Genomic DNA, 16465 nt, shown 5'->3' on the forward strand with positions numbered 1-16465 from the left:
TTTCTAACCCAATTTCGATTCCATTTGCTTTATGTAATGGCACTAGGTGAGGGCTTCAAAATTTCTACACAGAATTTTGACCTTTGACTTCTTTGACCTTTGACCTTGATTTTTTACCTATATTGCACATTTTGTTACAAAATGCTACTTCCGGCGGGGACATATATTACGCACCGCATAATTTCTACTTTTCCTTGTTCATTCTATTGCAGTGATGTTTTTACAAAGTGGGCTACAGGTAACCAGTTGTATGCGTACCATTTCAACTGAAGAAATCATGCAAGTTTCTACCTTAACTCCATCATGACCATAGACGGCCTACTGACTTGAATTGCAATATCAGTTGCATATTGATAGGATGGCTATCGGGTTGTTAATTAGTCTCCCCCCAAAAAAACAAACAAACAAAAAAACCAAAACCCCCCCGCAAAAAAAAAAAATACAACAGGACCCTCCGCAATGACAACTATAAAAATGGTGAATCAATTCAAATACAATTTCATGGTATGAAACTACAATTTATTCAGATCAGAAGTTTGCAGCCCTGTAGGTGTTATGGATGTCATAATGAAAGGGTTGCTAACCACTGGCATAGCCAGGGGGGCGTTGGGGGCGGTCGCCCCCCCCCCCCCCCTAAGATTTGGACGGGGGATTTGCGAGGCGGAAAAAAAAAATGCGTGTATACTGTATGCATGCACATGAAGCGGATCTCCATTTCAACCTTTCATCAAATAAGATCATAATTTTTTGAATATTTCACTCAAAGTGTGCACAATATCGTTGAATTTCAGTTCAAAATATGCAAAATCTCTCGTGCTTGGATCCCCCTCCCAGACCCTCCCCCTCTGTGCCTCTTTCCCTAGCCTTAGTACACTTTTTAGATTTACAAAAAATTATGAAAAATTCTGAGTGCACATGACTTATCACTTATATTCCGAAAACTCAATGTTCCCTCATGTACAAGGGGAATTTCCCTTTTTTATCGACCCTTTCCTCCCTAAGCCCCTCCCCCCACATCATTTTTTTTTTTTAATGATTTCCCATATATTCCATCAATCGTATCGTATATGCGTATACGATATATCTCAATTTCAACCTTAAAAAAGGCAAAAGCTCCATCGTACGGGAAGGGTGGAGATAACACTCGCCTACACCTTCTTCCTGCTCGCCCGCCCCTCCCCCCCCCCCCCCCATGCATGTAGACTGTGGCTACACTTTGAACATAAACAGTTTTCCAAATATGACACAAAATGTGTGCACCAAAACGTTTAACTGCAATCAGAAAATTATATAGAATCTCCTTCCACAGACTTGCTACACTTCTCTTCTGATTGAAAAATTTCCAGATATTCCAACAAAAGTGTACGCCAGATTGTTGAATTTCAGTTCTAAAAGCTTAAAACTGAAAAAAGGCTCCCTTGAATATGGGAGAGGTATCTTGCCACCATTCCATTGCTTGTTACCCACTTTAGACCTAGTTGATTTTTGGGAATGACAATTTCCTGATATTCAGTGAAAAGAATTAATACAAGAAGTGTATTTAAATCATACCATTTTGTAGGAAAATTGTTCAATAATAATCTATATCAAAATATACTGCTACCTTAAACAAGTGGGACTGTTTCACGTCAATAAAGCGTGCAAAAGCCTGCATCAAATTGCACCATTTACAACATCAAAATGCAAAAAGTTCTCACCGTGGGAGGGGGACACCCCCTCCCACACCCTCCCCCCCTCGCTCGCTCCGCTCGCTCGGGCTCGGTCGCTTCGCTCCCTCGCAGACTAACCGCCCCCCCTAAGATCAAATCCTGGCTACGCCGTTGTTGCTATCCCCTGTAATTCAAACATGTGGGTATGAAAATAGGTAAATCACACATACACTACACATGCTTCAGAAAAAACCCACAATTTCATAACATAACTTCTTACATTTATGAGAGAGAGAGAGAAAAAAAAAATCAACTTAATGCCTTTAAAACACTATTTGGCAGTGATGCAACAATGGCTGTGTGACCCATTACAGCTTTACTTGTAACCACCTTTTTAGCAGAAATGAAATTATATCTTATGGAGGATTACTGATGCTTGTCACCAAGGCGTATGACTTCTATCAAATATGGAAGAGGGCTTTTTCTCTTACTTGACAAGTTTTATTTACACATCAATATATTGTACATGTAAAATACAGCATGTCCATACCACTTTATTGAAGTCAATAAAGTATGGGGGGAAAAAAATCAATGAAAAAGTTGAACTTAAACTTTTAACTTTTATTCTGCACATACTGGTATATTCAATGGTACACAAATGTTCAGTTCTCATTACTACATGTAGTTATCCCCTGAAATCTGCTCACATGCCCAGATAAATACCCACATGGCAAACTAAGGTCTTGTGCAACAAAACACTGTGGAGAAATATTTTGTGCAGTGACACAAAAAAGCCTAGATGAAATCTGCTCTATTTTGAGTAGTTAATAAGACATACAGAATTACTGACATCACTGTACTGTATCATGGCTGGTGCCACATTTGAAAAGAGGGGGGGGGGGGGGGGGCGCACTCTATATTTTCTGGTGCCATTAAAGAAAGAAAGAAAAAAAAAGGCCTTCACCTGCAACTTATCCTGCCATTTCTGGGTTTCATCAGTTAACAAGCAAAACAAACAAACAAATAAGAAAAAGGCCTTCATATGCAACTTATGCTGCCATTTCTGGGTTTCGTCAGCAGACAAGCAAAAAACAAAAAACAAAACAAAAAAATAAAACAACCAACAAACAAAAAACCGTTACCGCGCTTCATCGGCTGGCAAACGTCAAAAGCTTAACCACATTCTATTCCGGTGTGGGGAGGTGGGCCAAAGTGGTTATACCCTATGTGTATAATTATGTATTCCTATGTATTGTGCAAAAAAAAAAAAAGGGGGGTGGGGGGGCCTCCAACCCCCCAACCCCCAGTTCCGCCGGCCCTGTGTATAGTGAAGTGGAGGTGTGTCTCGAATGCTTTGAAGTGGGGAGCAAGAAGGAAAGATATAGAATTCTAGGCCATCACTTCTCATACACGTGTATATGCATTTTCACACTAAGCATGAAAGTAAAGAACAAACAACTTGCTTAACAACAACTATGCTCTCTTGAACGTTAAATTTAAATTAAATTATTCATGGCATTTCATTGCATTAACATATCTTGCTTTTCAGCACATCAAGTGCAGTGTATGATGAGTGGACAATGAATAACATACAATATATGCACTGTTTGTATGTTTTCATTACAGAGTATATACTTTATTAGTTCAGTTACAGTCAAGTTTCAATATTACAAAAAAACTGCCAGTCCCGAGGACTTCGTTATAATGCAAGTCGCCTGTACATTCAGTCAACCTCTCATAAGTTGAACAATCGCCGAAGTTGAAGGTCTTTTCAAGTCCTCTTCTCTTTATAGTCTAATGTATTTAATGTAATCCCTCATACGTCAAATTTTCTGTAAGTCTAAGCTATTTCTTCAGTCCAAAAAGATTTAACTTACACAAGGTTGACTGTACTATCATTTACATACATACACGTACACGCACACACACACAGACACAGATACAGTCTGCTTGATAATTTTACATTTCACAAGCTGACATCAAAGATGTTTGATACAATAACAGATTACATGAATATCACCAGTTTTGTGAAATATGAGAGATCATGCCTGTATGGACAGAATTATTGAATTCAAGTGCACAAAAATCTGCCTGTCTGTGAGTAGGCCGAAAATATCCCAATGTTGACTTCCAGGTCGGCTGTAGAAATTCTGATCTGTTCCCAAAATGAATAATTGACATTGAGGAGAAATTAGAATTCAGAGTGATAATTTTGAAACGTAGCAGGGTACTGAATGTGCCCTTACATAAAGGCAGAACTACTGTGACAAAACAATAACAGTATTCAGCCATTGCTCTCTGATTCTACATGTTTTCCTCCACAACACTAAGGTGCATTCAACGTTGCGCAAAACTGGAATATCCTATGAAATTCTTGCCATATCATAGACATCATTTTGTCTTCCAAAGCAGTAGGCAGAATTGCAATTTAGTATGGGAGTTACTATCATGCTCAGGCATTATCTTTTCCTCTATTTTGAAAAGATATTGAAGACACACTTTGTGAACAGGAAATTACAATTCCAGAAGTACACAACATTCTACAAGACATCTTTCCATATCTTCTCTGTCTGTGGATGTACTAGGTACAGAAATCCCATCAATCTTCTCACTAAGGTGCCACTGCCGAAATATTTAGGTTCCCATGGCACCATTCGATGAGCTTGGGAGGAAGAATATTTCATGCCAAGACATCAGAATGTGTTTGGCACTGTGTGAGGAAAAAAAAAAAACTCAGTCCATTGGCTTTCTTTGCTGTCCTTGTGCTTTGGCCTGATGGATCTTCAAAAAACAACAGCACAAAAAACCTGTCTGGCCGATCAGCTCGCATTGAGGTCTGAAGAGAAGACTAATGGTTGGCAGTCCAACGTGCGAAGGTTGACGATCACGCAAGATTTAGTTTCGTGGAAACTTGGCACAGTGACCAACAGTACATCCTTGCCACCAGATCCTGAGAAGATGAAATATTGATAGAGAAATAAAAGTTTTGGAGAATTCAAATATGCTTTATCAATCTGAAACTGCTAGCGCATGCCCGTGCACACTCATTTTTATTCCTTCAACCAAGAAACTTGATATTCTATCACGGTGACATTTGTTAACTTAAATAGGTAAGCAAACTTATTACATATATTGTTACGTTGATGCAACAGTTACTCCTGTGCTAATATCACATTCTAGTTTTAAACACATTACATATTTCTCTATCCACTTTAGGTTACAGGTCCTCTTAAGGTCAGTGAAGATCATGTCTGTTGAAGTCACATACAAAATATCTGAATATAATTGCTCTTTTTTGTGTTATAAAAACCTACTATTCTATCACTATAATCCTGTGTATACAACTGGTTTTTGTCATTGACATGTTTGTATGTTTGTCTGTTTTGTTTTGTTTTTGTTTTCTTTTAATCTAGATCTATTTATCTCCTTTGATGATAGAAATTTGATTTGCGTATTCACCTGTCCATTTCTTTGTCTGGAATTTTGGTTGGTTGCCTGCGAAGTAGATGGCTGGGCAGTCATTGATGATGAACGGGTCCTGGTCATAGTAGGGGTAGCACGCTGGAGGAATAACATGAGGGGAGAGAAGGGGTAATGAGACAATGATACAAGGATTAGCCAGACGTAGGGCTGGAAAAGACAGAATGATGCCACAGACATTAATCAATGAGACATCAATTTAACCCGTTGAGGATGGGCTAATTTTGTTAAAACACGCATTTCCCATAGACACCTACCCGAGTATACTCGGGACTAGTCCTCAACAGGTTAATAGTGAAAGAACACCACATGAGGACATGTAACACAGACTGGAGTGCTTTGTCCAGGTTTAAAGAGACAATACATCAGGGTCTCTGCATCTTTTACAAAATTGAATTCCATGACTTTTCCATGTCTTTTCCACGTAAAATTTTAGAAATTCAGTTGGGCAGCGAATTTATGAAAACCTAACTGGTTGATGCTAAATAACTGGAAATTGCTATTAGATAAATAGTGTCCATATAAAATGTTGGTGTGTATACCACATCAACAATGTGTGTGGTAGACGAGTTGGTCCGAATTAATTTGATGAAATGTTTTTTTCAAAAACAAAATAACATCGCAAAAAAAAAAAAGATCACTCAAGGCAAAAAATATACAAACCTACAAATTTCCATCACTTTTCCGCGATACATCTTTAATTCTGCATTTTCCATGACGTTCCAGGCCTGGAAAAACATTTTCAATATTTAACAACTTTTCCAGGCTTTCTATGACACCAAAGACCCTGGAGAGCAGAGCAAGTCAGGACAGGTGCTCCCTAAGCAGAACACTTTGCTTTCATGGTACTCTACCTGTGGCAAACTACCATATTCACCAGAAATATGACAACACTATTTTTAACAGCTATGAGGCAGTAAAATCAGGGTGTAGCATTGCTGCCATGACCAAATCATGGTCTTCAGCGATTTTGTCACTCTTCATACCAAAAGCATGCATGACAATTAAAGATAATAAAAAGTTTTGGTACCTCAAAAGCTTCCCTGAATTTCCTTGTCTTGGTTTGTGTTTCAGGTTAAAGTACGTTGTCTGTGAGAATTACTCGCCCCACAGTGCTCTCATGTCTTAGTAATCATGCAATAATGGTTTCGTACCAGAGCCGACGCTGTACAGCGTCGATAAATATTGTACGAAACCACTGACTGCGACCAGCAGCATGCAGCCCATTGTACGCATAGCTAACTGCGACCAGCAGCCCCATACGCATAGTGTAATGGGGCTTCGCATTGTAGCATTCAGGATCATGACAGAATTAGTATCGCGGGTAAATGTCAACTTAAAATCCAAAAATTTCTTCGATTTGAAGACTTACCAATTAAGTTGAAGTATTGAAAACAGGCTTCGAACATCGTTTGGTTCTGCCAATAGTCCCTTTCTGTTCGAATTGATGACTGAATGTGACTCGGTCGAGAGGACCTTGGGAGAGCTACATACACTGGATACCATGGCCAGCGCATGCGCACACAAACATCTTATCCGTTCATGGATTTGAAATCTGTGTGCATTGGATGTGTTCGCATGCAGTGGCCGTAGTATTCAGTGTACTGTATGTAGCTCTCCTAAGGTCCTGTCGACCGAGTCACATTCAGTCATCAATTCGAACAGAAAGGGACTATAGGCAGAACCAAACGTTGCCCGAAGCCTGTTTTCAATACTTCAACTTAATTGGTAAGTCTTCAAATTGACGAATTTATGGGATTTTAAGTTGACATTTACCGTACGATACTAAATCTGTCATGATCCTGAATGCTACAATGCGAAGCCCGATTACGCTATGCGTATGGGACTGCTGGTCGCTATGCGTATGGGGCTGCTGATCGCAGTTAATTGCATGATTACTAAGACATGAGAGCACTTTGGGGCGAGTAAGTCTCACAGTGTTAGTTATATGAAAGGTACTTTAACCTGAAACACAAACTAAGACAAGGAAATTCAAGGACACTTTTGAGGTACCAAAACTTTTTATTATCTTTAAAGATATATTATCTTTCACAAATTTGATCTGAATGTCTTCTGTTATCACACAGAAAAAGTTCATGGATTTATCTTTGTTTTTTCAAACAACTGTGATCAAAAAAGCAAGAGAGGTTGAGGTGTGAATTTTTTTCAATTTGTCTCCTTGTATAAATGAAATTTGTAAGATCACTACTGCTGATCTGTAATCTAACAAACATGTTCGAGTCTTGTGGTTCCTCTTTTCTTTTTCTTTTTCTTTTTTGGCATGTTTGTTGAAAATACCCAGTTGCAATCTCACAAATTTCATTCGCTTAGGGAGACAAACTGAAGAAAATTCCCACCTCAACTGTGATCATGACAACTTGACTTTGGTGAGCACCCCTCCTGAAAAAATGTGACTGCTCCTACCTAACGTGTCTGGAGCTGTCGGAGCGAGGTGGCCCACTTTCAGTGTCTCCTCCAGGATCGTGAGTCGGTCGTCCATCGTTGTAATCTGATAGATATCGGTCAAGTTCTGCCCAGATGTGCCTAGCACTCTGTGTGAACAAACAAATGAATGAATATGAGAATCACAAGCAAGTATGTAAGGAATGAGTACTGATACATTAGGAAATGACTACATTATGGAATTTACAGTAATAGCAATTTAAACAAAGAGTGCATGTTCGCCATAAATAACGAATATATTAAAGTCTCAGCAAGGGTAAAAAAAAAAACCTGAATTGTTGTCAACCATGTAACATATTTGTAGTATCAAACAGGCCTGGTTGACAGGGACAACACAGACTCACTGGTAGGAAGACAAAATATGGCGGCACATGTCTCTTATCAATGAATCAGACACTTGACTAATTACCTGTTGGAGGAAGAATATTTAATTCTATCACTTCATGTGTAGATATTGGGCACGAATTCGACTTACCTAACTCCTCCGATCTTGGCCTCATAAGGGTTAGGGACACAGTTGAAGGTAGGGTAAAGACCAGCTTGGGGAAACATACAGCGATGAAGAGCCTGTTGTGGAAGACTACTGTTGGCAGGGTCATATTCCCCAGGCATGAGGTCAACTGGCACACAGCTCTACGCAAAGAAAACAGCAATGGAGGGAAATACTAGGTGGTGCAACCAGCAGTAAACTTAATCACGTTAAAGTTTGCACCAAAATGCTGAGGGACAAAACCAATATTTCAGTGAAAAATCAGTGAAAAAGGATTGCTTGACATTAATACTGTGGCCAAGGTCATCTTCAAGATGCTGTATTACAGCATTTTTTTTCTTCATAAACTTTGTCCAGAGGTTCCAGAAATCACTTATGGCACTAAAGCTTCTCTTGCCATTCCCAGTGGCTGATTGTGACTTGCTTTAAAATTACATGGATAACATGATAGTTAGAATCTCAGGAGAGCTCAATTGGATTTTAAAAATTGCTATCATTGTCACAGCAGCAGATTCAAGCAATTTTCATGATGCCTTCCCATGGGTAAGAATTTCAGTCATTTCATCAATTACAATCCAGCTCTTTATGCCCATTTAATCTTCCTTGATTAAATTTTGCCTTCTTGCAGAACCCAATCTAACCAACACTAGTTTACATGAGTGGCTGGCTGGCAGCAAAGTAAATTGTATGCAAAAGGTCATGTCATTCCTGGAACTACAGCAAACTGATGCTAGATTTACTCACCGTGAGTTGAATCAGGAAATCATCCAAAGACTTCATTGCTTCTACAGTTCCTGCTTGGGTTTTCCTGGTGAGATACTTGGCCTGATCAGGTGGAACATTTGCAGGAACGGAAGAGATAAATAGCAATAGATATGAATAAACAACAATATGCGGTAAGCAGAAAACAACAATAAAAGCATGCAAAGACAAATGTTCCTACATAAAGAGGGTAGTGTTATGTAACATTGACTTGTTCTTACACTAATGCTAAGGAAGCACTGAATGCATGTAAGCTAGGAACCATGGAACTGTCGACTTCACACTCCCTGTGAAGGGCTCGACAATGGTAGACTAGAGTGCCTTGACTAGGGGCACGATCGCTGCAGCCGAGAGACTTGAACCAGGTGCATCATGATAGGTAGTCTGTGGTCTTAACAACTGAGCCAAAACAACTCCTGTGAACTTTAAAGGAAACCAAAACCCCAAGAGAAATGTGGATTGAGTGAAAGCAGCAACATTGGTAGAACACATCAGTGAAAGTTTGAGGAAAAGTGGACAATCGATGCAAAAGTTATGAATTTTTACAATTTTGGTGTTGAAACCAGTGGATGAGGAGACTACTAGAGGTTATGATGTCATGTGTAGACAACAACATAAAGAAAATATTGCGGGAATTCTACAAAAATTCACTTTTCTAGCATAATGAAAGAGCACTTGACTAACCGCTTTCAAAAAGCAGGGGGAATAATTGCTACCCTTAACATATGTCAGTATCAAGTTGATGGAATATGTAATTTTCATTGAAAAATAAATTTTTGTTGAATTCCCTTTACATTTTCTTTGTATTGTTGTCCAAACATGTCATAACCTCTAGTAGTCTTGTCATCCAGTTGTTTCAACACCAAAACTTTAACAATTCATAACTTTTGCACCCATTGTCTGATTTTCCTCAAACTTCCCCAGATGTGTTCTACTAATGTTGCTGCTTTCACTCAATCCACATTTCTCTTTGGGTTTTGGTTTCCTTGAACCATGACTATTTCTATCCTCAATAGCACACATCACCTGACCTAATTAGCACTTGTAAGAATGCACAACATTTTCAATCTGCTTCCCCCCCCCCCCCCCTGCTTACCGTGGTGAGGACATCTTTGTCCTGCATGCTCTTGCTGAGGCAGTTGCCGGCGACAACGACCCGCACCACCCTGGAGAACATCTCCTGCTGCTCCTCGGTGCCAAGCTGGCCTGTGATGAGGTCCAACATCAGCTGGAGGCTCATCACATCAGTAGATTCGCTCCCCACCCCCAGCCCACACATCAGTACAATGTACCTGGCAAAACAGAAGGAAGGTGAAAGGTTCAAAGTTCAAAGTGCACATGCACTTTCAATCGTTATTGCATGCTTGCACTCACGAACACATAATTCACAGGAGATATGTCACACAAAGAAATACTGGAACATATAAACCTGAACAAACTCAAAAGCATAACAAATGTTCTGTCTTTTTTCCTTCCTTTTTCTTTGGTACTAGCATTTGAAATGAGTATGAGATCCTATCTTCTTCAAATAAGTGAGCAGCATCTGTTCCTCTGCTTTGATGCCCAATGTGTATATGTATGTATGTATACTTATGTTCTTCAGTCATAACACTGTTCAGTCTTCAGCATACATACTCTGTAAAAGCTGAAATGATGAATAAGAAAGACACCAACATCAAACAATGATAAAAAATATCGATAATTATAATCAATAATATCACCAATAATAATTTAGTAGATGAATACTATAAAAGTGGATATTTTTGTGCAAATGATTTTTTGCGCTTGGCCGGATAAAAAGACTTTCGCATGTTTTTCATTCAGCAGAAACAAAACATCAACTACTTGAACATATGGTAAACAAAAATATTTGCGTGCTTTTTTTTTTTATACTTAGCTTCTGGTTGCGCAAATGCACGAAAATCTCAACACAGCAAAAATTTCCTCTTTTACTGTAGTTAAAAGGTTCCAAACTGTTGACAGTCATATTGTGCACATCATGACCCACCTATCCTCTTCAAACTTGGGCACGACGTCAGGTTCAGCCAGATCTACATAGCATGTGTCCTCCACCTCAAACATGCCATCCTCATTCTCCTGCCCTAGGACAGCCATCACTACACCTGCACATGAGGACAAAAAGATTCCAGTTTGCCGATCCAAAATGTGCCATGTAACAGACACAGAACCTGGTCACATCAGTTTTTACCTCTGCCATTGAATATCCTTTGAACAGGGAAACTCTCCAAGCATATACATGGATTCCGTAAATGTCGAACCATTAGTGAAACATGGATTCCATAAATGTTGAAACATTCATGAAACACTCTGTGGAAGTCTTAAAAAGTGTTGAATCATTAACATTTTGTTTATATTGATGTGTTCCAATCTCTTGCATACTCTACAACAATTTGTTTGCAGAAGAGTAGAACAGCAGAACAAAAATACACACAGAAGATCATAAAAATAAGTACTTCAAAGACATTAAAATGGCATTGTTATAAATGAATGTGTGCCAATAATATCTCAGTAATTTGTCAAAAGAATTTTTCAATTTACCACCTTGAAGCAAATCATCATTTTGGAAATGGAACTTGTTTTGCAGGAAGACCTGCTACATGTCCTAACTGATGTTTGGGCAAAGTCGGAATTGGTGTGTTTGCATATCATCCCAACACACACAACTATAACTGAATGGATTCACCTCCATGTATATCACTCACCTGTCATGGTGGTCTGAACATTGATATCACCAGCTAAGTTCACCCTCTGCAGCTCATCCTCGAGCACAACAAAATCATCGTCAGACGTGAATCGTTCCCTGGGAGGCTGTGGTGTCAGATTTCTCTGTAAGTACATGAAAAAATACAGTCCACTCCCATTATTATGAACACTGTTATAACGAAACTTTGGTTACAACAAAATAAAAAAATCAGGCTGCAACATTATCTGCTCTAAGTATTTTTATTGCTTGTTTGTTCACTCCTTACGGAATTTTGATATTAAATTAACGAAAGAAAACTGCTGGTCTCGAGGATTTCGTTATCACAGGAATCCACTGTATTTTACGAAAACAAAACATCAATAAAAAATCATGGTAACACTTACACTACTGGAATCTTAGAATCCTTTTGTCATCACACCTGATTTTATTTTTTTGTAATCATTTTTTTAATGATCTTTTTGGTCATCAAATCTCACGATAGCCACACCCCCTACTCAAAAACATCTAAACTTTTAGGTGATGCTGAAGACTCAGCACACAATCAGGACGACTTAAAATTTTGTTGCGCTTTGTAACTCTAAATAATCATAAAAATAACTGAGAGACTCCTTCCATTTGCCACTAGCTATTCACACAGAGCTGACAGAAATACATGACTGTGATGAATTGCAATGCATTCTGCTCTAAACTTACATCTTCGCTGATTTCTCTGAGGATATTTGGTTTCAGCTCCATCTTCTTGAACAGTGTCCCGATGACAAAACATTTTTCTCCCTTCTTCAGTTGGTAGATTTGGCGACGGGGAGCATCGCGACCTGAAAATATTAAGACAATGGTGACTAATCTCCTCTCTTTTCCCTTACAGATCCAGCTATACAGTCAAGTTAGAAGCATTTGGCACAGAAGAATTGTACAGTTGTATATTCAGTATCATCATCATCATCATAATTATTACCATTATTATCATCATCATTTTTGTTGTAACATATTTATTATTATAACATATAATCATATAATCATAATCATACTGAGAATTATATCAATATTTCATAAAAATTACATTCATGATCACAAACTCATTAAGAGAAAAAATGACATGAAGAGTAAATAAATCAATTCTAATGTTATCACAGATTGCATACTAGCATCTGTTCAAAAATGTATAAAAACAAAACAACAAAGAAAACACATCATGGAATCTCATTTTTACACTAACAAGTTGTGTCTGTTTCTACTTTTAAGCCCTCCCAATCAGAAATCCATATCCAATACTGAGCAAGTACATGTAGATTAGCATTATCATGAAATATAGCAACAAAACAAAGAATTTAATACCTTTGACTCACCTGAGACAAAATTAAGCAATTTTGAAGAAAAAACAAAACAAACAAACATATTTAATAATGCAACACAGACTAGTTGGAAACTACCTACCCCATTTTTCCTGGGCCACCTTCAGCAAGCGTGGCCTCATACAACTCAGCCTCTCTGCATAGAGGTGGGCATACTGTCGCTGAAAGCTGCGATTCTTCAGCTCAAAGCGGGAGGAGAGGTTCTCATACTGGCAAGAGGGACGCTGGAAAGTTGCAGGTTCAGCCGAAGGCATTGTTGTCATTGTCAACCCTTCAACGGCAAATTTCAATGTGAGAAAATCATTGTAAGGAGTTAAATTTAGAAAGAAAAAAAAAACTGAAAAAAAAAAATTAAAATTGATAGAAAACAAAATTTTATGATAAAAGAAACACTGCACAGCGTTATGAAATATGTGAATATTCTGTCCTATTTGCATCAATCAAACTAAAAAAAAAGTTTTAAGATGTTATTTATGTTAAGATAAAATAGAACCACCCTATGACTGTATACATCTAAATTGTAAAGTTCATATAAAATATATTCTGGTACTTTCTGAATAAGCAATCTCATCAAGTGCCATTTGTGCATAAGTAGTACTAGTAGGTACTATGACCAATGACTTATGAGTGTGCATGAATTTAATATTCTATAATTACAGTGGTCCAGTTGGTCACGCCTAACTTAGACAGAAAAATCTGTCTGCTTGGAGGAGTGTTCTTCTTTTCTTCTTCCAGGTAGAGTGCAACTTCAAGTTTTGAAGATTATCGCACTGTGAAATGTGTGTGAGTGTGTGGACCCCAAAACACACATCTAAGACAGGATATTGTAGCTTTTGTGCAAGTGCTTATATACAATGTGTAAGTAAAAATTTGTGTCCTCTGGAGACAAAACTATTTCTTCTTCCCACTCAAGACAAGCCGGAAGGCGTCGAGAGAAGAAGAAGAAGCTGGGTCCTCTTGGAGGCTGTTCCAGTCCTTACAGGTCCTTGGGAAGAAGGAAGAAGCATATGCCTGATTGCTACATTGGAACGTCTGCAGTCGAGAACCGTGTCCTCTAGTGGCTGATGTCCGTTCGCTGAGGTAGGACTGCCAAGCGATGTCAACAAGGTTAAAGCGGATGCGATACATCATAGCCAGGCGGCTGTGAAGGCGTCTATCCCGTAAGGAATGCCACTGCAGGTTGTTAAGCATGGCTGTCACACTGGATGTTTGGTTGAAGTCACCTGTCACATAGCAGGCGCACCTTTGCTGGACCATCTTGTATTTTATTGTAATATTACAGTTCGACCTCGATTATCCAGCCATGTCGGGACCGGCGCTCATCCGGATAAGTGAATTGGCCGGATATGGGAGACACAATGTTAATGTATATAGCTGCCGTCCAAGTAACTATACACAGCCCAGTTGCTGTACATGGTACGTCACGGTTACTAGTATACAAAGCCATATGTACTGGGCTTGGCGGCGGCTGGCGTCTGGTCGGGCGAGGAACATTGAGCTCCATACCACGGTTATTGTGTAGCAGACGCCAAGGTTTGTTCGACACTTTCAACGCACACGCGCTCGCTCTGGAGCACATCTGGTCACGCATGCGCATAAGTCAAGGCGCCATTTTGAATCCAGCAACGACGAAGCCTGACGGTCAGGAATTGCGCCAGAAAGTGTCATTTATTTGTTCCACGGACTTATCGCAAGTGGTCTCCATGGACCCAGTGTGGCGAACTATTCTTCTGTAATAGAAACATGCATTTAACGTGAGTAAAGTATTCTGTTTAAAGGAGAAAAGTATATATGTTTCTAAGTTTTGTAGTTGTGTTGAGGTTCCTCACTTCGAGGCTGCATGCCGTGCTCGTCAGACGCTGTTTTCGCATAGCGTAACAGTGTCTGGTCGGGCTACCGTCCAAGCTGCCGTCCCAGTGCACTGGCAGCTAGGCATACATGTTCTACCTCATTAGATATTGAGAAACCTACCATGCACATCTTATGAAATTAGTGAAATAGATCCATGAAAGTCACTGCGTTTTTCTCAATTTTTGGATGAAAAAAAAAAAAAAAGGCCTTCACTGCGTGAGCGCGTCCGGATAATAGAGATTTCCGGATAAAAGAAGGCCGGATAATCGAGGTCGAACTGTAATTGTTTACTTTGATGGCTCTCCTCTATGGCTCTAAGACAGAGTCGAGATGGAAGCTTCTCATTAGACCCTGCTGTGGGGGATGTACATGTATTATTACCACTGTCCCTATGGATGTGCTGGGTGAGGTACCTCACCCTCTAGGCTCTAGCAACCCCCCTTCCCCCCAACACCCTTTCAGATTGTCAAAAAAAAAAGTGGAAAAAAAAATCAAAACACCCATATGAATTTCAAAAACTTAGTTTTTCCAATCAACGATCAAAGTAGAGTGCGCAGTTTATCTTTGAACTTGAAACGCCAATGACGTGGACGAAAAAAACATTCACAATTTGCTTATTTTCTGCATACGATGGCAAGCAATAAGCCAGTTCGGGATTAGCTCATGGGCACATCGGTACAAATGACCTTTCTTCTTTCTCAGTTGATTAGGCACTCCACGAGTTTTCAAGCGAGAGAAGGTATTTCAGCTTACCCGACGTAACAATTTATGGAATTCATCAGTCATGCTCAAACAAAGAATGAACTTGCGTAGACCAAGTGACCAGAATGATCCATCAATTAGCACTTTTGAAAGCATCAATTTCATTATTTCTCATTGAATGTATTAACAATCTTTTTCTATTGATATTGTCAAATTCCGTTTTTGCTGTCAGGTGGATGTGCTGGCAAGCACCACTCATAATGATCACTTGAATAATCATTACATCACAGATGCTTATCTCAGTGAATAAAAAACCAGCATGCTCTGCTCATGCTCAAAGTGGAACCCCGAACTGGCTATTAATTCCAAGGACACGGTCTTCCTCACGTAACTGCGTAAGCTAACTCACCTGATTTGACCACGGATGTGTCGATACAATATCATGATATGCCCAGTCCCATTCATTCATATTTACGTACTTCCCAACCACAATCTCATTCTTATTTTAAAACAACCTGCTGCCTGCCCTTCCATTAGATAATACTATGATAAAAAGGATTATGTAAATGGTGTAAGTGCCCCGGTGATGCTTAACTTGAAATTACACGTTCAGACAATCAGAGTTCTGGGTAAATAGTACTGCAACTTACCGAATAAATTTTGAAATGATACCGGAAGCTGGGATTCCCGCGCGCGCTGCTTTTTACTTATTAGGCTCGTTCATACATTGTTATCAAATACTTTGCAATATGACAATAATCTAAACTTCATCTTGGAATGTTTGAGATCAAAAATGTTTCCTGATTGACTAATGATCTGTTATTTTGATATTTTTTTCTAAATCTTTTATCATCTCTTTAAAACTAAAGTAAATGGAAAATGTAAAGGATACAAATCTTTACACGCGTATTGGTTTTTGTTGAGTTACGTCATCATTGTTTACATCAGAGCAGCTGGTCGATCTACACGATTGGATTTCTTTGTCACACAC

The 16465-nt window shown here is 39.1% G+C and overlaps 1 protein-coding gene across 1 annotated transcript; it reads right to left on the bottom strand.

Annotated features, from left to right (window-relative positions):
* Positions 1 to 2553: 2553 nt before the first annotated feature.
* LOC140231425 (DNA polymerase delta subunit 2-like) lies at positions 2554 to 16156 on the bottom strand. The gene is made up of 11 exons (XM_072311546.1): positions 16125 to 16156; positions 13004 to 13192; positions 12263 to 12384; positions 11568 to 11691; positions 10853 to 10967; positions 9941 to 10136; positions 8827 to 8907; positions 8068 to 8225; positions 7554 to 7681; positions 5109 to 5210; positions 2554 to 4599 (listed from the first exon to the last, which is right to left on the bottom strand). Exons 2-11 carry the CDS (start codon positions 13182 to 13184, stop codon positions 4469 to 4471), a joined length of 1338 nt encoding a protein of 445 aa, XP_072167647.1. The 5' UTR covers positions 13185 to 13192; positions 16125 to 16156; the 3' UTR covers positions 2554 to 4468.
* Positions 16157 to 16465: the final 309 nt, after the last annotated feature.

The sequence above is a fragment of the Diadema setosum genome, chromosome 8 (assembly GCF_964275005.1).
Source record: "Diadema setosum chromosome 8, eeDiaSeto1, whole genome shotgun sequence".
Classification (NCBI taxonomy): Eukaryota; Metazoa; Echinodermata; class Echinoidea; order Diadematoida; family Diadematidae; genus Diadema; species Diadema setosum.